This window comes from Actinia tenebrosa, unplaced genomic scaffold (assembly GCF_029948245.1).
Source record: "Actinia tenebrosa isolate PJP-AT-01 unplaced genomic scaffold, QUT_ActTen_1.0 PGA_scaffold17__23_contigs__length_9995812, whole genome shotgun sequence".
In the NCBI taxonomy this organism is placed as follows: domain Eukaryota; kingdom Metazoa; phylum Cnidaria; class Anthozoa; order Actiniaria; family Actiniidae; genus Actinia; species Actinia tenebrosa.
The window spans coordinates 5,541,904-5,564,327 of NW_028292577.1; the positions used below are offsets into that span (position 1 = coordinate 5,541,904).

General features: G+C 40.0%; 2 protein-coding genes across 2 annotated transcripts; one reads left to right on the forward strand and one right to left on the reverse strand.

The window, feature by feature from the left end:
- Positions 1 to 327: 327 nt before the first annotated feature.
- On the forward strand, positions 328 to 5,707 carry LOC116288959 (IQ domain-containing protein K). The gene is made up of 6 exons (XM_031695827.1): positions 328 to 744; positions 2,458 to 2,555; positions 3,382 to 3,434; positions 4,164 to 4,241; positions 4,711 to 4,852; positions 5,177 to 5,707. Exons 1-6 carry the CDS (start codon positions 411 to 413, stop codon positions 5,321 to 5,323), a joined length of 852 nt encoding a protein of 283 aa, XP_031551687.1. The 5' UTR covers positions 328 to 410; the 3' UTR covers positions 5,324 to 5,707.
- Positions 5,708 to 7,490: 1,783 nt separating this feature from the next.
- On the reverse strand, positions 7,491 to 10,665 carry LOC116288970 (uncharacterized). Its single transcript, XM_031695836.2, has 2 exons — positions 9,779 to 10,665; positions 7,491 to 8,813 (listed from the first exon to the last, which is right to left on the reverse strand). Exons 1-2 carry the CDS (start codon positions 10,224 to 10,226, stop codon positions 7,978 to 7,980), a joined length of 1,284 nt encoding a protein of 427 aa, XP_031551696.2. The 5' UTR covers positions 10,227 to 10,665; the 3' UTR covers positions 7,491 to 7,977.
- Positions 10,666 to 22,424: the final 11,759 nt, after the last annotated feature.

Sequence of the window (22,424 nt, forward strand, 5' to 3'; positions counted from 1 at the left end):
AATTGTCACTAATTCAAACCGCGCATTTAACTCCTCATATTTAGGTATCAAAACGAGGCTAATACTGATTCACACTACGAATAATGTTCGTTTTAATTGAATCAACGTTACCATTACCCTGGGTGCCAGAGGCCCGTGTCTCAAACATACCCAACACTCGATGTTTGGAGGTATGGCCTGATTTATAATCAATTAATCAATTAATTAAGATATAAAGTAATTCGATTCTCAAAATCAGTCATATCAGATGAACGTAGTATTTGGGCTCCCTGTCTCTTTCAAAGCCCATGCTACAATCTAGCCAGCGGTTTGGTTGCTATAGACAACACATTAATGGCGGACGTCTGTCTTCAAACGACACTTCATTTGTTGACATTTTTTGACATTTTTAGCCAAAAATATCCATTAAAATGTACGTAGCAGCGTGTAGTCCGACATCGTCCATCTTTAGTGAGATGTTAGAGCTAAACGCGCTCAGATATAGCAGTAAAAAAGAAGTGTTTGAGGGTGAAATGTTTGATGGAAAATCGTACGACGCATCGAAGTGTTCGCCTGTTTTTGTTGGTCGTTATGGACATAAACTGGGAGATGCAGAAGACTTTGATGATGTAGGATCGACTCGATCGTCGCTTCTTCCCGATTATGATCCCGCTACTACACATCCTGCTACGTATGGTTACGTATTGTTAGATAAAAAGCCTCCTGTTACGAAAGAAGAGCCAATCTTACCAAACCCCAAAGAATGTAAGCGTTGACAGATTAAAGTCTTATTTTGGGATTTGTTTTTCAAGACGAAAAGAAGATATGTTTAGGTTTATTTATATTGGATGTGGTAATGCATTTGTGGCCGAGTTTTCTGTTGTTGTTGTTTTGTTTTGTTTGTTTGTTTTTTTTGTTTGTTTTTATTTTGTTTTGTTTGTTTTTTTTTGTTTTCACTTTATTTACATTATTCATCTGTAGTTGTTTTTGTCTTCTTTTTTATTTTGCTTTGTATTTCTTGTGTTTCGTTTTTCTTTGTCTTTTGTTCATCCTTCATTTCGTTCATCCAGGTAATCTAAGAAAAAATGTAAGCCAATTAGAATGGAGATAATTTGCAAAACCAAGGTGCCAGTTTTCCTCTTAAAGTGGATATGACACGAAAACATTTTAATGTTAAAAATGTGTATTCTATTGGCATGAATAAGAATATCACAGTTAAATTTGTTTCAAAAACGTATTTCTCTAGAAATTCAAGAAAATTTAGCACATGTTGTGACGTCATTTTGTTTACAAGTCTCCAGATTTAGTTGCAAATACACGAAATTTGTTTGAATGCAGAATCTTAATTTCAGGTAGTACACTTTTCAGTTTCCCACCATTTGAAGAGTATTTCGTAAGCTATCAAATGAAGCTGAATAGAATATGCCTTTTGTTGTTATTTTATAAGAATTACAATTTATATTTAGTGCATTTCTACCGAATCTAGAGTACGTGTCAACAAAATGACGTCACAAATTGGGCTTAATTTTCTCACATATCTCAAGAAATAAGCTTTTGAAAGAAATGTTATTACGACATATTTATTGTTATTAACAAACTATACATTTTAAACGATGAAATGTTTTCGTGTCATATACACTTTAAAATCACAGATTTTCAGGCCACCTAATGAAAAATAATAATGTTCCTAACGCATGCTTGATAACATTGACAGAATAATTCATTATTCTTATATTTTTATTCCAATGGCGGGCATGTATATTTTATTCTTAGCTGTTTGATTTCCACAGGCTTCACAACACCTCAGTTTTGCAGTGACGTTATTTCTACGGCACTATTTTAGATTAGCTGGATATTCTCCTTTTTCCCCAGTTGTTGTTTTTGATTCGTTATTTTTGTTATTTGTTATAGTAGATTTGATATTCATTTGCTAGCAAAATCATTTTGATGTCACTTCCATTTTCAATATTCTGCAAACTCAGGTATTTTAATGGCTTGTTGTGAAATGGAATTCTCCTGCTGGCAGTCCTAAATATAAAAGGTACCAAATGATTATTTTTGATTGACAGCAGCAAGTTTGCAGAATATCGAAAACTACAGTAATATGCCAACCATTTTCACGAAAGCTCATCATAAGTTGCTGTGTGTTACCAGCCCATAATAGTACCTGAAATAATGTCATTCTTTGTTGTTGTTGTTGTTGTTGTTGTTGTGAGGTTGTTATATTTCCTGGAATAGACCTAATTTCCTTGAAACAATGTTTTCCCATCGCAGACCACATGTCATTCCCAAAATTATCAATCCTGACTGTTTAATGGTTGCAATATGAAAGACAAGAACACCTGTAGATACAAACTCAAACCAAGAATCTTATTTTCTAGAAAATGACGTGGTCTAAAAGAGGAAACATTGTACCAGGACAAACTAGGTACAGTATCTTTCATGTCATATTCTTCATTTTTTCATGGTTGTTTCCAGGTAATCCAAGAGAGTACCTTGAAACCTATATATTTCCCATACTATTACCAGCCATGGAAAAAATGCTGGTGGCGGCAAAGGAGAATAAAGTATTTGAGGTAGGATAATGTATGTTCAAATATATATCCTGGAATAGAGTGTTTTCACATGACGTCATAGCCACCATATTGGTGTACCTTTGACAATAACCATTTCATTAGTTTAATTTGTTTTGTTAGGTGCACAAATCTAGAGGGGGGGGGGGGTACTCTTGCCCGTTTAGGGTAGGGATGTGCCACTGAGCCCTCTGAACCTTGACCCTGTTCCAGAGTAAAATAGATGAAATTCATACCCTGTTCCAGAGCAAGATCCCTGAAAACCATACCCTGTTCCGGTATTACAAAAATAGATACAGTTACAGAGAGGAGAGACCATGATTTCATATGCCCTGTTCCAGAGTAGAATTGCTGATAACCATACCCTGTTTGGCAGCATGTACACCCATATAGTGAAAAATATAGGGGAGTACCCCCCCCCCCCCTCCCCCATATGACTGCCATCACTATTGTAAATATTATTTCTCTAGGGACTTAATAATCTAGCCTGTGCAGTACTGTATTCCCATTTCAGGCCGCTTGTCATTCTGTAGAGTAATATTTCTTTGTTTAACTACTGTTGTGCATTGGAAGACACATTGAATATGAATAGAACGCATACAAAATATCTCATATTTCTCAAGGCAATGACACATGGTCTGAAATGCAAAAACATTACGTCGATTCCCCCTGCAGTAGAAACTGCTGAACAGTTACATCTTATAATCATGAATTAGCATACTCATTTTCATATCCCAGTGTTATATCACATTGAATGTAACGTTTATTTAGTGAATATATAAAGGATACTTCAAAGTTGTTAAATATATGGACTTTTTTGTTGTTTTAGAGAAGAAGAACAAAATTCAATGCTTGTGATTTTCTTACAGAGTATTTATACAAGTAAGGAATGAACTTCAGTTTAATCAAACCCTAACCTCTGGGCTGATCTAAGTCAGGGCATCCGCTAACTTACAGATCAATCCCTGAAACAACAACCTCTGGGCTGATCTAAGTCAGGGCACTGCTAACTCACAGATAGAACCCTGAAGCAACCTCTGGGCTGATCTAAGTCAGGGCATCCGCTAACTCACAGATTGAACCCTGAAACAACCTCTGGGCTGATCTAAGTCAGGGCACTGCTAACTCACAGATTGAACCCTGAAACAACCTCTGGGCTGATCTAAGTCAGGGCATGGCTAACTCATAGATTGAACCCTGAAACAACAACCTCTAGGCTGATCTAAGTCAGGGCATGGCTAACTCACAGATTGAACCCTGAAACAGCCTCTGGGCTGATCTAAGTCAGGGCACTGCTAACTCACAGATTGAACCCTGAAACAACCTCTAGGCTGATCTAAGTCAGGGTACTGTTAACTCACAGATTGAACCCTGAAACAACCTCTGGGCTGATCTAAGTCAGGGTACTGTTAACTCACAGATTGAACCCTGAAACAACAACCTCTAGGCTGATCTAAGTCAGGGCATGGCTAACTCACAGATCAAATCCTGAAGGGCAGACTCAGGAGAATCTGATTAAGTCTTTGAAAATTCCAGAAGTCTATGATTTATATCTGGATGCATGTTTTCATGGTCTTTTTGTAATATCAATATTCTTGATATAATTTCTAGGAATAATCCTTGTTTTAAAGACAGAGAAAGATTGTCATTACTTGACATTCCATTCGTAGAGAGAATCCTTGCCAAAAAGTAGGTTAACCAAAAGTGGACATAATAATAAATAGTAAGAGTTATCACCTTTAAGTACTCTTCCCAATAGAACAGAAAGTTGGAATTTTTTCATCACTTTCATAGCATCTTGTTGTGTTAATGTACAGATGCTACGAAGGCAATAAAAAAATCGTAACTTGAAAGAGTAGTACTTCAACTTTGTTAAAGTGCCTATCACCCTTTTGACAATATTGGCATGGTAAAACCTTCATAACTTAAAAAGGCTGCCGCACTCAAACTATGATTTTTTTTGGGGTTATTCAACATCTTACCTCATGCAAAATTAATAATGTGAATATATGTCAGAAGGGTGATAGGCACTTTAAGTATGATCACGAGAGCAGATGAAAATATAACCTGTACTGGCAGCTCAAAATCACGATGAATTATAAATGTTGCTGAACAACGAAATAAAATAATTGACTTTTATTTTTCTTTTTTTCCCCAGCCCACGTACTCCCCTTCCCCTATCTCTTCTTCTGAGCGATGAAGAAGCTGCCATCATAATCCAGTCTTTCTACAGAGGATACTGTGTTAGGAAGAGACCTGATGTACAGGAACTGAGAGAATACCAGAGAGAGATGAGAAATGTAAGAACTCACAATAAGTAGACTGTCTGGAAAGCATACACCTAAATCGAAAAACCGTGGGCACCTAGAAATATTTCAGAAAATGTTCAATAGCCAATCGGAAGCATTTTTGTTATCTTTCCATTATCTTGTGGTCAGAAAGTCAATTCTGATTGGCCAAAGAACAATAGAACATTCCTGGAATATTTCACGGTTTTTCAATTCTTACTGTAAACAGGAAGCATTAAAAGATCTTTCTTAAAGAACGTATTCCTAATATCATATTACCTCTTATATTAACTGTTTTTGCTTCTTTTTTTTTTTTTTACAAACCCATTTAAACAGGAAGCAGTAGACATATTTCTGAAAGTGGAAGACTTCTGGAAAAAGCATCCAATCGATGATTCATTAGATGATGAGGTGACCATAAGAATGGAGGGCACTGACGCCCTAACTTCACCAACCAGGACGGAAACAGTATCACCACAATAACACTCTATCCATTCCCTGACTCTCGACCCCTCTTGTTCACTACCTACCCCTCCCCTGTAACCAGATAAAGATCTTGCCACTCCTACTCTAGTTGGCGCATGGCACATTTTCTCCTGCCATCTTACTTAGAACACAAGATAGATCACGCACCATCCCCTTTTAAAAAGACAATCCTCACCCTCTACCAAGTACCTGAAAGTAGTACCTGCCTCACACTGCCAAATGTCTTCCTCACCCCTCCCCTGGAGGGTCACATTATAACATTCCAATACCTCATATAGAAACATGCCAAACACCCAACGACAAAGGCAACACATTTTAGTTGTTCCAAATTAAATTGTTATATATCATGATAAAGAAAAAATAAAATATTTGAAAATGTAATTAGCTGCATCCATAAACAGTCGCCAATTAATCTTGCATTCTCTCTACTAGACCACGTTCACCAGCATCCAACAACCACTCTTTTATAAAACATCAAGTATTTTATGCAGCATTACACACTACATTAGCCCACCAAAAGCGGCTAATTCTAATTGGGTCCTTTCCTACGTAACAGCTTGATATATGCTTCTTTAAAGGCTGGTTTAGACGGTACGATTTCCCGGGGGGGGGGGGGGGGGGTACTCCGTCAGAATTTGGGTAGGGGTGTTCCGCTGGGATTCTGAAAGGGGCACCCTGTTTATGACAAAAAAAAAACAAATTTGTAGACCCTGTTTATGACAAAAGATATAGTTAATTGCACTGAGTTCCCTTTTCAATTATCATGTCATCTCGCGTATCGTTTTTTTACGACCATAATGACCAGTTTCGGTCAATACGAAAGTAGAAACCCTGAATATGACTGGAAACTCAGGAAGAACTTGGAACTTGAGTGAAATTGCATACCCTGTTTATGACAAGAAGCTCGAAAAACCATACCCTGTTCAGCGGATCATCCGCTCGCGCAATCCTACAACTCGAGTCGTAGCGTGTAAATCAAGCCTACAACTCGCCTACGACAGACGCGATCGTGTTGTATACGATAGTTGTAGGCGAAAATCGTACCGTCTAAACCGGGCTTAAGAGTTCTTAAGGGACCGGTCAATATGTATTGCCTAAGGGGGGAGGGGTTCGGAGGACATAATAGGATTACATATTGTTTTAGACAACTGAAGGTAATCACAAGTACCTGGGGAAACAATCACTCAAAGATGATACTAAGTATAGTAACCACTAGTAATTGGGAATCATCGTGCCTCTAAGATAGTGCCTCTTGGGGATCGATCAATCGTATTGTTAGAATCGTATTGTTAGAATCGCCAAATCCAATAGAAAATTTAATAGCATTTGCTCCTAGCGAAACAGTTTAATCTAAAATGGCCTGGTTTTCAGATATAATATGTGTTAATATGTGCTAAAAAATATTCTGAGCATTTGCTGGCAATTCTACTTCTCTTCGTGGATTGATACGGGTTTTAGAACAAGTTTCGGTGAATTTGCGTTGATTTGACACCCTTCGACGACCATGATCCATTGTGTGTAAACAATAGATTGTTTTGATGTGACGTCGTAGTGAAATAGAGAACATCTAAGGTGTCTAGATATTTGTATACTTAATTACTGTCCCCTTAGTGCGTTGTGTTCCATGAGTGAGCTCTTGCATTCCCTAAGGCCCTCTTCAAGAAAGTGAGGTAACCCTACAGCTAGGTTAAAACCTTTTTTCGTGTACAGCGATGAACTGGGGCTACCGACCATATTGTTCTACATCCCGCAGTGTTTGTTAGTTCCCAATTCGCCATGAGAAGCTTTTCGTGAAAGCCAAAATCGACAAATGAACTGAATATACATATTTTCAGGAACGAAGCACTGAAGCAGTGAATTCACCAAGCTCCACCGATTGCGACATCCGGGCTTGATTGACCATTGAATACAATATCAAATCCCAATACAATATAAAATGTCTGACGAGCACGAAATCTGTTTTTTAGTAGTTAACAATTTTATTCTCAACAAACCTTTAGAATGCGTTTATTCTAAGACAGACATTTACTATTTTCAGCAATCAGTGTCTTTTCAGTAACGATTGCCCTTGAAAACACACATAGATGTACCAACAACTCAACAAGGAATCTTATTCTCAAGAGAATAAAACGATGTGTGAAATGGATAAAAATATTACGTCCAGTTTTTGAATTTGAATTCAAAAATCATTTATTCATAAGTTCGTAAATGTACAAAAATTTATTCTCCCCCGTTAATTAACAATATTTTCGCCGAAGACGAAGTGAATATCGGGGAATAATAACCGACACGAAGTTGAGGTTATTATTCCCGATATTCACTGAGCCTGAGGCGAATAATTATTTTAGTATAAATACACAGGTGATTCTTCTGAAAAAAGAAGAAAAAAAGAAGATAAAAGACACGCGGCTGGACGTTATTTTGAATTATCGCGAGGTGATTATCGTGTGATTATCTGAGTTTCACGACCTGATAATTAGCAAATCCAGGTCCTTTTTCTGTGGTCTGTAGAGAACACAGAATGGCGTCAGCATATAATCCAAACCCAAGTGCTTTTTTTTCCTTGTGTGCGACGATAAAAGGAATAGGCAATCCCCCTCCTTGCGCAATAGTCCCTAACTTCTTGTCAACGGGCAATACCGACCATTGTTCTAGATCCTGCAGTGTTTGTTGGTGCCCCATTCGCCATGAGCTGCATGTCGTGCCAGGCAAAATCGACCCAACATCAACCGATATGTACAGTGCTCCCTCAGATATGGTTCAACAAAAAACCCTAAAGATGCTGCAGCCAGTCGAGAACAAGAAAAAGATACCTGCAACAGGCTTAGAGCTGTACCCTTGTCTCGTGGGCTGGAATAAAGACTGGCGATATTTTGTGCACAATAAACAATCGTTACACCGTGTAAAAGTCCTTGGACGAAACACAGCACAAGTACAAATATAACATTAGGTAGAAAACGGTACCACGATGCAAAGACGAAGAACAACAGAATGATGACGTTCAACGTAACGAGGGACCAGAGTTTTCGAATCCTAAAGAATTCCATGCATTTTTCTCCAAAACACGAGACCACTAGAATCAAGATCCCTCCAAACAGCATCCCTGAGTCACTGAGTAGCCGGTAGTATTGGTAATGATCACGAGGAAGAAATGGCGAGGAAGGAAACGTTAGGGTTGATAATACGGACGCTACCGAGACATGACAGCAAGTGCTGGATATAAAATTATACCCCATAATAGGAAGCGCTTTGAAAAGAAACAATACTTTGGAAAGACTCGGCACTGCTTCTGGTGTTTCTTGTTCGTCAGAGAGTTCTTCATCTGTCAAGATGGCGTATTGTATAGGTTGATGGTCAGTTGTCTGTCTCAGGTGATCTTTCAAGGGTTCCTTGTCCAGCGATAGATAGATGGCAAGTGGGATCAAACATAACGGTATACAAGCAGCAATAGCGAAGCAAGGTGCTACACAAAGCCATGTGGTCAACCCTGAAAATAACGTACAATTATGAAATTATGAAACTATTATTTTACTAAGGCTTGGTTCAGAGGAGGATTCACGGCTATCTCAAGCGCCTTTGCGTGCTTATTATTGCAGTTTTCTTTGGTTTCTAACGGTTTGTGTGCATCTTTTTCTAGTGATACTTCTACTAACACTAATAATATCAATACGAAGGAGCTGCCTTAGCATTTAATGAAGGCATGTTGGATTGATTTGGTAAATATAAGTAGCCAGTTGTAGGGGTTGTTGTATCTCTACTGAACCTGACTGTACTCTAAGCACTCTAGAATTTTGAAAAGTATATCTATAAATTTCTTGAAGAATTTAGAAAACAGATAATGTTAAAAGGTATGACTGATCCTCTACTCAAGGGCACTAGGACACCGAATGTGGTTGGATTTCTATAGGTTTTTTTTCCTTTCGATTATTTGAATTAAATTAACGTTATACTTGTTTACTTATCTTGTGTCCGTGTTCCTTCGTTCGCTGTTGTAATGCAGACGTTTTCATTCCAAAGGTCAAATTCACCTTAAGTTCCATATAGAGCCCTATATGCTCTATATGGAACTTAAGGTGAATTTGATTAACCATATTAACTCTGGACGGTTGAATATTACTGACGTAAGGAGCATCGCGCGGTCACGTTGTTGTTGGTATAGTACAAACAGAGTCAAGTACGGAACGGCCGTTAAAGAAGTAACGCTCATAGGCTATTCAAACCGTTTGACCTTTGGAATGAAAACGTCTGCATTACAACAGCGAACGAAGGAACACGGACACAAGATAAGTAAACAAGTATAACGTTAATTTAATTCAAATAATCGAAAGGGAAAAAAACCTATAGAAATCCAACCACATTCGGTGTCCTAGTGCCCTTGATTCGACGCGTAATCTTCTCATGGATTTGGCAGTGAAAACAGTGTTGCATGCGTTTACAAAGCCTTTTACTAACCTGTATAAACAATGGAGGCCAAAAAGACAGAAGCGGTTCCGCCATTTTCCAAAGCATTAGCAAGTATATCTGCATTCTCGTAGTATGCTAACAAGCTAACATCAGTTATCCTTGTAAATCCATAAGCAATCCCCATCACAGTCACACCGGCGATCCTCAGCTTAATATCATCAATGGCAACTAGCAAAAGAAGTGATCCAACAAACAAGGAGGTCGCAAGGCAAAACGACACATTGAAAGATATCTTGCGAACAATGAAAGGACTGAGGGATTTGCTGAAGAGGTCGGCAATGGAATATGAAAAGAGAACCACCGTTGATGGCAAAAGAGTACCAGATAATATATCTTCCACAGCCATCCATGAAACAACTGCTTGTGGAAAAAGCGTCCAAAACCCCAACATGTAGAAAGAAGCTGTTAATAAACGATTTCTTGGTGGACCTTTCATGATCGCGTAGATCTCACTCGTGATTTACTCTCGAAATATTCGAGATTATCCCCTTGCAGAAGATTTATAATCAAAACTTCTTTCGTTTTCTGAGAACAGCCAGGGGTTTGTAAATCAGCTACTGATGTGATTTCTCATGCTTGGAGAACAACAAATGAATATACATATTTTCAGGAACGAAGCACTGTAGCAGTGAATTCCCCAAGCTTCACCGATTGCGGCATCCGGGCTTGATTGACCATGGAATACAATATCAAATCCCATTCATCAGTTATCAGTTTTATTCTTAAGAAACCTTTAGAATGCGTTTATTCTAAGACAGACATTTGCTATTTTCAGCAATCAGTGTCTGTTCATTGCCCTTGAAAACACACATAGATGTACCAACAACTCAACAAGGAATCTTATTCTCAAGAGAATAAAACGATGTGTGAAATGGAAAAAACATTACGTCTAGGTAAAAGGTATTCATAAGTAAGTATTCATAAGTAAGTAAATGTACGAAAAATTATATATTCTCACGTTAAAAGCAATTATTATGGTTTGGAGGATGCTTCATATTAATCTTTTGGGTCGTATTCCAGCAATGCTTCACTGATTATTTATTTTATTTTGGGGGAGGGGGGGGGGGGGGAGGGGGTTAAAAACCTTTTAAACTAAAAATAAAGGTTGTGAACTTTCTTTTGTGTTGATCATCCCACCTTTGCGACACATAGTACATTCTTATTCCATCACGACAAGGCAACAGCAACCATGAACCAAGGAGCGACTACGTTGACCATGAGTAGTTACATTAGCAGTGCCACACAACATTCCTTGATCAGGGGCGGCGAAAGCGGGGGGGCCGGGGGGGCACTGGACCCCCACTAGATTTTTGATGCCTCACACACAAAAAAAACGCATGAGATTTGGTTATGATTACCATTATTTATTATTTTGATATTACATAATTTTCTGTATCTAAAAAATATACGATATATCTAGCGACGACTTGCATCATTTTTGTGTCTCTCAGCACAATTGCAAGTGGTTTAATGCGCGCAAAATGTTACTGATTGAAATATCACACATACACGTTTGTAATCAAGCTAAACAGGGAGGGGGGAGGGTCATTTCAAGGTTCCGTGAAATATTGGAGTGCCCCCCCAAACTTTTTCAGCTTCCACCGCCCCTGTTGATGCATAGCAAATCCAGGTCCCTTTTCCATGGTCTGTAACGAACACAGAATGGCGTCAGCATATAATCCAAACCCATGAAGAACCACGACTGTAGGAAAAAAATCATTTTTTGCTGGTTTACGACGATGAAAGAAGTAGGCAATCCCCCTCCTTGCGCAAAGTAATATTTCTTTTCAAAGCGTTTCCTATTATGGGGTATATTGTTATATCCAGCACTTGCTGTCATGTCTCGGTAGCGTCCGTATTATCAACCCTAACGTTTCCTTCCTCGCCATTTCTTCCTCGTGATCATTACCAATACTACCGGCTACTCAGTGACTCAGGGATGCTGTTTGGAGGGCTCTTGATTCTAGTGGTCTCGTGTTTTGGAGAAAAATGCATGGAATTCTTTAGGATTCGAAAACTCTGGTCCCTCGTTACGTTGAACGTCATCATTCTGTTGTTCTTCGTCTTTGCATCGTGGTACCGTTTTCTACCTAATGTTATATTTGTACTTGTGCTGTGTTTCGTCCAAGGACTTTTACACGGTGTAACGATGGTTTATTAGAGAGTTTTAGATTGACTTTTTTTCCTCCCCGCAAACGGCAAACGTGACCACGTTTTCATAGTTTTCCCGTATTTTACTTTACCTTTTACAAACCTTCTCACCAAGCGCAAATACTCTTTTGTTTTTCTACTACTTGGACTTTTTTGGGATTCTTTTTCAGTAATTTAAAAGAATTTTTTACTGGTCAACTGACGTTTCACGTTTGCCGTGAACGTAAATCTAAAACTCTCTAATGTGCACAAAATATCGCCAGTCTTTATTCCAGCCCACGAGACAAGGGTACAGCTCTAAGCCTGTTGCAGGTATCTTTTTCTTGTTCTCGATTGGCTGCAGCATCTTTAGGATTTTTTGTTGAACCATATCTGAGGGAGCACTGTACATATCGGTTGATGTTGGGTCGATTTTGCCTGGCACGACACGCATCTCATGGCGAATGGGACACTAACAAGCACTGCAGGATCTAGAACAATGGCCGGTAGCCCCAGGTGACGCGATGCCGGAGTGCTCCTGCGCAAGGAAGGGGTTTCCTTTTTCTTTCATCGCTGTATACAAAAAAACGTTTAAGCCCTGGCTGTAGGGTTATTTCACTTTTTTGAAAAGAGGGCCTTAGGGAATGCAAGAGCTCAATCATGGTGGAACACAACGCACCAAGGGGACAGTAATTGTATAAATACCTAGGCACCTTAGATCTAAATTTATCAAGGAAGGGTTTGGAGAATTTTTGTTGCATAACGATTGATCCCCCAAGAGGCACCATCTTAGAAGCACCATGATCCCCCATTTCTCACACACAAAAAAATCATAACTCAGAAATTAAAGAAGTTGTCGAAGCACGGTTATTTACTCATTTTCGTTTTAGTCACGATTGATTTAAAAATGCCCACGATATTCTGGCTTGCGGTCAGACGTGAATTACGTTTTTCTGTCCTTTCCTGGTCTCCAAGATAGCGGACAGCAAACGTTGCTATGGAAATGTGACATAATTGCAAGTCAAAAAATCAGTGAAGATCAAGTTTCAAGTTAGCCAGGCATAATAATGTGCCTAGGACCCGCTCGACCAAACGAACATCGGCTGGCAGCAATTGTCATGTCAGTAGAGTTGATTTTTGGTTCTCTCTGTGCTTCGAGGGTTTTTTCTCTGGGTTCTCCGGTTTTCCTCTCTTCGGCTCCACAAAAATCAACACATTCTTTACATAGTAAAAAAACTTTATTCCACCAAAAACAAGACAACAGTAACTATGATCCAAGAAGCGACAACATTGACCACGAGAGGGGTTACATTGTTTCTTTCAAAAACTTGTCAGTACGGTAATATTCAAAATTCGATGTCAAAGGTATCCGAATAGCAAAAGTAGCACGTGAAAACTAAACTAAAATATGTTCAAAGTTGCAGGTCAAATACATATTATTACCACAAAACCAGAAGTAGAATGTAAAATGCAAAGTTCGATTTTTGGCCACGAATGTAGGCCTATAATATAACAGTCGTTACAAAGTTCGTTACGAGTTCTAAACTTTCCGCCCAACTTCGGAACTTGGTTGGCTTATCTTGCAGCAAACAAACTTGATTTTCAAACAGGAGCTTCTGGATTTCCTTGCCATACATGCTTGGGTTCGTAACCATGACTTGGTTCTACTTTCCCGGTCTTCACGAAGTTATCGATAGTGTTTGAAACCGTTTTTAGCCATATATTATGTTTACGACCAATTTTCGCTGGTTTTCCACTTTCAAGATAATAGTCAACAAATTTTTCCGAAGCTTAGAGATAGCTCGTCGGGTGAGGATAAACGCGGACCCCCGGTCCATGGACCAACGCATATAAAAAAGGCGTACGAGTTCCTTGGAAATCACTAAAATCTATTAAAAACACCAAAATCTTAAGACTTGAGCTTATTTAAATGCTTATATATTAAAAAGCGAACGAAGGTTGCCTCTAGTTAATTTATAAAAAAAAAAATATATATATATATATATCAACTGTTTTATCGATCAAGTGCACGCCATTACAGGCACCAGTCTCTCTTTACCACAAGAGGCCCGATGTAAGAGTAATACTAAAGGCTTCACGCGAACCTGGATTATCTGAAGATCTCTTTTTACCCCTCATTAATTAAAGATATGTTATTTTACTCTCTTCGCGTCACAGGCAGCCCAAGCACTGCAATACAGTGCTTATAACAGCTTTGAATGTGAGCGATTAACGGTCGAAATTCGAATCCTTTAAACTGCAGCTTATTTGAATAAAAACGACTTACCTTTATAACTTGTTGTGGTATATTACCTGGCCGAGTTTGAAGACATTTGGACACAGGTAGCCCAAGCTTGGTTTCTGTGGTGTCATGTTATAAGGAAATGTATGGGGATTCATCAAAAATATGAATAAAATCCTTGAAACGTGAAATAAAGCCTCGAAATTTTACCCGATCATTGAGAAATAGCACTTCTTTCGCTCTGTGTGGTTATTTTTCGAATTTAGCCCGTTTTAAGATTTTTTTCCCAACCAGTAAGAAATCACTCGGGCAGAATGGCTATTGTTTAATGGACATCATTATCAAACTCCATCTTAACTCAATTATTGACATCATCTCAAAATGAATATTAATGACAAAAAAAGTGATCAGTGATTGGTCCTTAGTATTTCCCTAAAGGGACTGAGCCTCCTAATTAGTATGTTGAAAATCAGCTCCATGAAATTCACACTTGTCAATCACTTTCATAGCAACCAGATTTGTGTGTTGTGCTTAAAACCCAGTGATTAATTACGATTTTTTTGCAAAACTTATGGAAACTATGATTTTAGGAGTCTGGTCCGAAGTATGATTATTCATAGATATTGATCAATATCTATTCCTTAATGTCTAGGTTTTCATTATTTTTTATTTCAAACATTTCATTTTATTGAAATAAGCATTGGTCATGACTTTCTTAGTGCTTGTTGGCTCCTAAAAGAGCCGTTTTTATTTCTATTTTAGCTATTCCTCTCTGAACTGAAAGGTAACTCTTCGTATGTGTCGAGCCTTCGTCTTGTTCTTTCCGTTGTAAAAAGATGGCGCTTTGCCCAGGTGTAGCTTCAGTAAGAGGGTCGTTGTTTGTGAGAGTAAAAGTCATTCGACAAGACTTTGGTTTTAAGAGTGTCGTCGTTTGTGAGAGTAAAAGTCATTCGACAAGACTTTGGTTTTAAGAGGATCGTTGTTTGTGAGAGTAAAGCTTACTCTACAAGACTTTGGTTTTAAAAGGATCGTTGTAAAATTGTGAGAGTAAAACTTATGTTTGTGAGAGTAAAGCTTACTCTACAAGACTTTGGTTTTAAAAGGATCGTTGTAAAATTGTGAGAGTAAAACTTATGTTTGTGAGAGTAAAACTCACTCGACAAGACTTTGACTGTCAAGAGTTTATTGTTTTGATGTGAATCAAACTCATTCGACAAGACTTTGATTTTAAGAGGGTCGTTGTTTGTGAGAGTAAAACTCACTCGACAAGACTTTGACTGTCGAGAGTTTATTGTTTTGATGTGAATCAAACTCATTCGACAAGACTTTGATTTTAAGAGGACCGTTGTTTGTGAGAGTAAAACTCACTCGACAAGACTTTGACTTTAAGAGGATTGTTCGCGAGAGTAAAGCTTACTCGACAAGACTTTGACTTTAAGAGGATTGTTTGTGAGAGTAAAGCTTACTCTACAAGACTTTGACTTTAAGAGGATTGTTTGTGAGAGTAAAACTCACTCTACAAGACTTTGACTTTAAGAGGATTGTTTGTGAGAGTAAAGCTTACTCGACAAGACTTTGACTTTAAGAGGATTGTTTGTGAGAGTAAAGCTTACTCTACAAGACTTTGGTTTTAAAAGGATCGTTGTAAAATTGTGAGAGTAAAACTTATGTTTGTGAGAGTAAAGCTTACTCTACAAGACTTTGATTTTAGGAGGGTCGTTGTTTGTGAGAGTAAAACTCACTCGACAAGACTTTGACTGTCGAGAGCTTATTGTTTTGATGTGAATAAAACTCACTCGACAAGACGTAAAACTCTTGATGAGAGTTTCATGATGTTTTGATGGTGGATGGGTATTTTAACCAGCAATCATATGGTTTTATTGAAGCGTCGAGACACGTAGGATGGATGTGTGGAGCATTCGAACGAAACGAGAGCGTGGGTGTTTCCAGAGTAACGATCGGATAGGTTTTCTCTAGGGAGATAAGTAGGCGGAGCTAAACCTTGTGCGAGAAATTTGAAATGTGCTCAGCCTTGAATACTAATGAAGACGAAACTATTTATCTTGCTTGAAGTTTAATTCCCGCTAGCCAGATAGTTATTGATGGTCAGCTGATAAGATGAAGACTGAATTTCATATTCGATTTATCATTTCCCGCTGGTAGTGAGATCATTTAATGTTTGAATGACTATAAAAATGAACGGAAACATTTAAGCATGTCGGGTGTAGATACATAATCGACCAAAATGCACCCAATATTAAAACTTCTTTCCCGTCGTGAGTTTGTAAGAGAAACAAAAAAAATCAATGGAACAAAGTTAATAAATATTTCCTCTTCCGAAACCAGCTGGTAGCAGTTGAAAAAAAATGGAAACAGCAGAGTTAGAACCAATATTCGCGGCAGACTTGACGCGTTTTGACTGTTTTCTTTGTAAATTTGCTTCAAAGATTTGAACTTCCCGCGCCGAGCTCGAAACACTGAGGTGTAGTAATTAAATTTGCATAATGATATGTCCAGCCATTCTGCCCGATAAGAGAAGGTTGGAGACTCTGGATCCAAAAGCGAGCAATCAAGAGTCTTTGAAACCTCGTACGTCTTTGAATTTCCTTTCCAGCGCCAAGCGAAACAATAGGCTGGTCCTTTGAAGTTTGCCGGCCTTCCTAACCATCCCCCTCTTTAACTATGGTCGAAAGCAGGTTTTCGTGTGGGTTGCCAGGAAACTTTGTGGGGTTATTTTGAGCGGCTATGCTGCCCCTCGAGCTCATTTACATGAACACTGTCAACTTTATTAGTCTGGCATGATTGATGAATGTCTTCAAGTATCTTGGTGACGGCTGTTGGTAAAATGTGGTCTTGCATATATCCGCAGTACTTGACTTACATTATGTAACGACTAGTATTGTAAGAGCAGCAGGTAGGGGGACTCGCGGCAGACTGACCCCATCTAACGGGTGAAAGCCGTCCTCACGTACGGGCGGCCGATGCGGGGCTTATCCGCGCCAAATCTACGGGCTTTTAGGCATAATTTAAATTTTCTCTCAAAGCCCGTGCCTAACCCGCGCCATCCATTTACGTAACGTTAAAATATCTTGAAGAGGTTCGCAAACGAAGATTAAAATATCTTACGTATATATGGACGCCATCCCAAGCATTAAGAACAAAACGGTACGCAAGCTGCGAACTCAGGTGTTGGATCGCCTGGATAGCGACTTTGCCTTCACGACGTTTACAGAAGGAGATACAGATCAGACTATGGATGAGAACAGAGCCCAAAGGATTATAGATTTAATGCCAGAAGGCGATTACCGACTGCAGCTTACTTTCATAAAGTATTCTGATGGTCAATGGAAGATAGAAAAGGGACGCAACCTCATTCGGGCGTCTGGTAAGCAGGGGCTTTTCGTCCTGAACAAGAACACCAGACCCGGAGCATTGGTGGGAACAGACATGATGTTTTACGAAGTTGCATACCCAGTCACCGTAGTTATCTACGGTGCTTACCTAATAAAGAAGCTGGACGTTAAGAAGTTAAAGCCAATGCGACACCCGGGTAACTGCGTAGCAAAGCTCGTAAGAGAGTTCTTTGAGGATTCCTCCCGCGGTGGTAAACTTACCCCGAAGAGAAAAGAAGCCATAAGGAAATGGGAAGACGCTACCCACAGGGCCGGCGCAACCATAGACAACATCAAGAAGTTAGAAACTGCCTTAGAAAGGCGCATAGTAGTCAAAGAGATCACGGACGGCCATATTTACCCAGGAACGCACAAGTACGGAGGCAGAGGCGCCCCGATGACCATCTACCAACACAACGGACACGCATGGAGAGAGCTAAGATTCCCAAAGAAGAAAGAAGTCAAAGTCTACGACGACTGCCCTCTCATGGACCTAATACATGAGAACTCGATTTGGTTGATGGATCCCGATGGTAACCAGTTTATGACCCAAGATGGAGTACTGTACAGGCCAAAAATGGAGCAGCAAAGAATACTAAGTGCCTGCGAAACATTGGGCGAAGACTTTTCCGAAGATGTCCTAAGCAGCCGCAGCCTCGACTTCATGGCCGCAAGGAAAAGAAACGGCTGGAAGCCTACCTTAACCGCATTCAAAGACATAGCCAAGGCCTGCGTAGAACACGGCCACGGCGGTCTTTGGAATATGGAGTACGACAAAGAAGAGTACATTTCCCTGGACATGAAGCACTGCTACCCTGCATCATTCAAAGGCTTTGGAGATTGCAAAGAATACTATGACCGCTACGGGCACCCAGACTCCTAGTTCTTCCGTGTCGCACTTGAATCGTACTTGTCGATGGCAAGTATGCCGCGCCGGCTACCGGATTCGTAAGACTTACCTCTTGGAAGTTAGAGAAAGACCTACATCCAATAATCTACGCCTGGTATGGCAAGCATCTACAAAAAGGAGTGGATACCCGTACCCCTGCTGAAGTTCTTAGAAGAACGCAAACTCCTCACATACACAGCCCACGAAGCCATACTTTGTCATAGCACCTACACGCAATGGCTGCCGGAGGACAACCCTTTGGCAAGAATAGTCATAGGAAAGTTTACCCAAGGCGCCAAAGAAGGCGAAAAGCATATGCAACGCCGCCTGATAACCGATGAAGGCGAGCTAAGCTTCCTCATAAAGCGTGCGCAAGACCAAGGCACGATAGTATCCGCGGAGAAATGGGATTACTTCGAAGAAGGCAAAGTAGAGCAAAACTGGAATATGCTTTGTTACTACCAAGACCACCGCCCGCAGTATTATCACCTACGCGCGAGCATGCTTGCCTTCGCACACATCAACCTCCTAGCTATGCTTCTGAGATTTGACAAAGAGGACGTTCCGCGTGTAGCTACGGATAGCCTTTACATTTGCCCGCATATGCTAGAAAAGATTTAAGCAATAGAAAACTTTTTCCGTGTTTACATAGCCTGATAGCAACACGAGGGGAGGTTGGGAGAATTCGAGACAGTTATGCAAACCCGAGACGTAGTCGAGGGTTTGCATAACTGTCGAGAATTCTCCCAACCCCCCGAGTTTGCTATCAGGCTATGTAAATACAGAGAAAAAAGTTTTCTATTGCTTTTATAAAATAAATACTAAGGGAAAACATTACCACTTGCAAGAAAATAAATCTTTATTTGAATTTGATTCTCATATCAAAATACAAATTCTCCATACATCACGAACTTTGATCGTTAGCCAATCAAATTTCGTGTAATAAACGCCAAGGAGGCAAATGTGAAGCGAGAAAGAATCGCTAGCTATTTTCAACATTTATCATTCTAAAACTTTAAAACAAATACAAAGAAATGTCCAAAGATTGAATATAAATCTTAATAAAAGATTTCAGAATTGATTATCTTTACGAAAGTGATCAAAAGTAGATAACTGAGTGTCACTGTGACTGGAATTCTCGGTTGAAAGAAACGTGGTTTTGCTCAATTTGACAGCCAGAAAACATGGCAGCGAAGTTGATTGTTTCGTCTCGCCTCGTGAAGATATTTTGTGGAGCTGAAGAGCTATCGCTGGAAAAAGTTTGAAGCTGCTGACTGTTTCCTTGAAATACTTGTATTCCTTATCGGGTGGTGCATTTAAATCATGAGAAAGCACGTCGCTGAACAACCGAAGCTGTCCTGACGAAGGACGTGTGTTGTAGCTCCTGAGGGAATTCTCTTTGCGGTGACCAACGAGAGATTGTCATGATATTACGATCAGAAAGACCTGTATGAGACCATAGGGTTATGCCTGAGGCCCTGACACAAGTCAAAATTTGGAACTTCGTCTTCAAAATACATTTTTGGGGGCGTTTTTTTTCTCGAAAGAAACTGTAAATTTTTGAACTTATACCGGGAAAACAAGAAAGTTGTGACGTCAAAACTGTGTTTACATACCCTCATGCAAACATGGCTATCAACCAATCAAAGCGTGCGTACTATTTAATTTATTTTATAAAAAGGAATACTACTCCGAAGACGACATAGCAGAAAGCGGACAATGGCGCGTCAAAGACGAAGAAATTAAAGCCTGGCGGGAGCGTGTCGAATACACCGGAGACCATACTCAGGGCTACACGGACCCAACCGAAGAGCCTTTGCCCACGGTAGAAGATCCCATCAGTTTGTTTTGAGGGTTTGTTTTCTTAACCAGTTCTTAGCCGTTTCTTCTGATACCCTGGCCGCGGCTGCAAGTTTCTTGATAGCTGACGCTCCTCTCCAATAGCCTTCAGGCCCATAGTAAATCCTCTTGAGTTTGTCATCTACGTGGGGCATTATATGAATTCCAAGACGAGATTGATCTTGCGCCCGTTGAAGTTTACCGTCTCTCCGTCCACTTTAATGGTGATGTTTATGCTTTCTACCAATTCGCGAGAAAGATCATACGTTAGTGCAACGGGTGTGTATTCGACTAAGTCAAATGGATTACCTTTGGGCGGAAACTTGGACATAAGAGAAGACTTTTTTCCATTGCTGTAACTATGGACCAAATCGCAATAGACTTCATAAGAGGATGCGACTTTCCATTTCACAGGTATGGCCGTGTTGGTAATCGTCTTACCCCGAATTCCTAGTAAAGACCCCAATGCATCGTCTTTTCCTAGGGTTACTGAAAAGTTATTCGGTAGATTATGCTTGATAGTCATTTCATGCGGCAATCCTGTGGTGAGAACGTAGCCGTACTTTGCTAATTCTTTTGCCAGCGTGATTGGGGTGTAATGTCCATTGGGCAGCATTACGCCTTGGTACTGGTTGTTGCCTTTGTGCTCAGTGACCATGCCATTGACCAAGTTATACCAAGAATTGTACAAAGAGCAACTTATGAGCCTAACCTTATGGGCCTTGATGGGGGGATTCAAATACGTGGTAAAGTCATTCTTGTCGCCTTCCAAAAAGACGATCATTATATTAGATACGCCAAGGCGGCTCCTCCGGCCAGCCCTGCGATACCAACGAATACGAGCTCGCTATCTTTTTGTTTTTTCGAAGGCTGGTAGTAATTCCTGAACTGAGGCTTTTTTAGCCTAAACTCTGGGTGTGTTTGCGCATAGAGCTTAAAGGCGTAGTCTGTGTTTTCGAAGTTCTTGTCGGCCTGCATCTTGTTCGCGTAGTTCTTGTCCAGCCAATCCCTGTAGGCCTGTCTTTTCTCGTTCCATGCTGCCACGTCCCTCTGATACTTCCAGCGCTAAGTCGTGTCTTTTTCTTTCGGCGGCTAATTCTCCGCTGTTATCACCTCGAACTAATCTAAGTACTGGCCGCCATAATTAGCCCCTGTAAATGCTAAAGCTGCGACAACGCCACCAACAACCACGCTAGCCATTTATACATTAGGAAGGTACTTTTCCTTCTGCAGATAGTCCTTAAGGGCGATGCTCCCCGCTACTACGCCGGTCATTTGGCATAGCTCATCAGGCTTTTGCTTGGATCTTCGGTAAGGTCTTCCTTAAGTGCCTTCTTACCTACCCAACCAATGCCTGCGACAATAGAAGTAATGATAGCTGCTTCTTCAACAGTTTTCAACAATGTTGACGACATTATATTACAAAGCGAGAAGGTTATTCCATTTCTGCTATCCTACTCTTTTCCGAAGGTATTGGTCGTGGGGCTGGTGGCTGCTGCTTATTATTTTTGTACTGCAAATAGAGGCTGCCCGCGGCCAAAAGGACTCCTAATGCACCAATGACGTAGCCCGGGTTGATGTCCAAAGAAGAGGAAGATTATTCTTCATTTCTTATTTTCTTAGCCTTATTCTTCCTATTCATTTCGGCGAGTTTCTTCCCGGCAGCCACGCTGCTCGGGGCTTTAGGTTTCGTAATCTTGGTATCTTGTTAGGGCTCCGCGGCCTGTTTGGTGTCACTCATCTTATATTAAGGGACTTGATAACTTGATAAGTGACTTGATAATGACATGACAATGACTTGATAATGACTTGCCTAAGTACTTGTGGCGACTTGCCTAAGTACTTGTGGCGACTTGCCTAAGTACTTATGGTGACTGGTTTAAGTTCTTGTAATGACTTAATAATGTCTGGTTCAAGTTCTTGGGATGACTTGTCTTCGATTTTTGACTTCTTGAAGTCCTTCCAAGGCATTGTAAGTTCCTTCAAGTCGACATGCTGAGCTACATGAAGTGCCGCAGAGGCGACTGCCATTAACTTACCACACTTCAAAGACAACCACCCACAGGTTATCTTAAGTTCTTGGGATATGACATAGTCATCTCTTATGTCCTTCTGTAGTTGCTCCACGTCGTCTATGGGCAG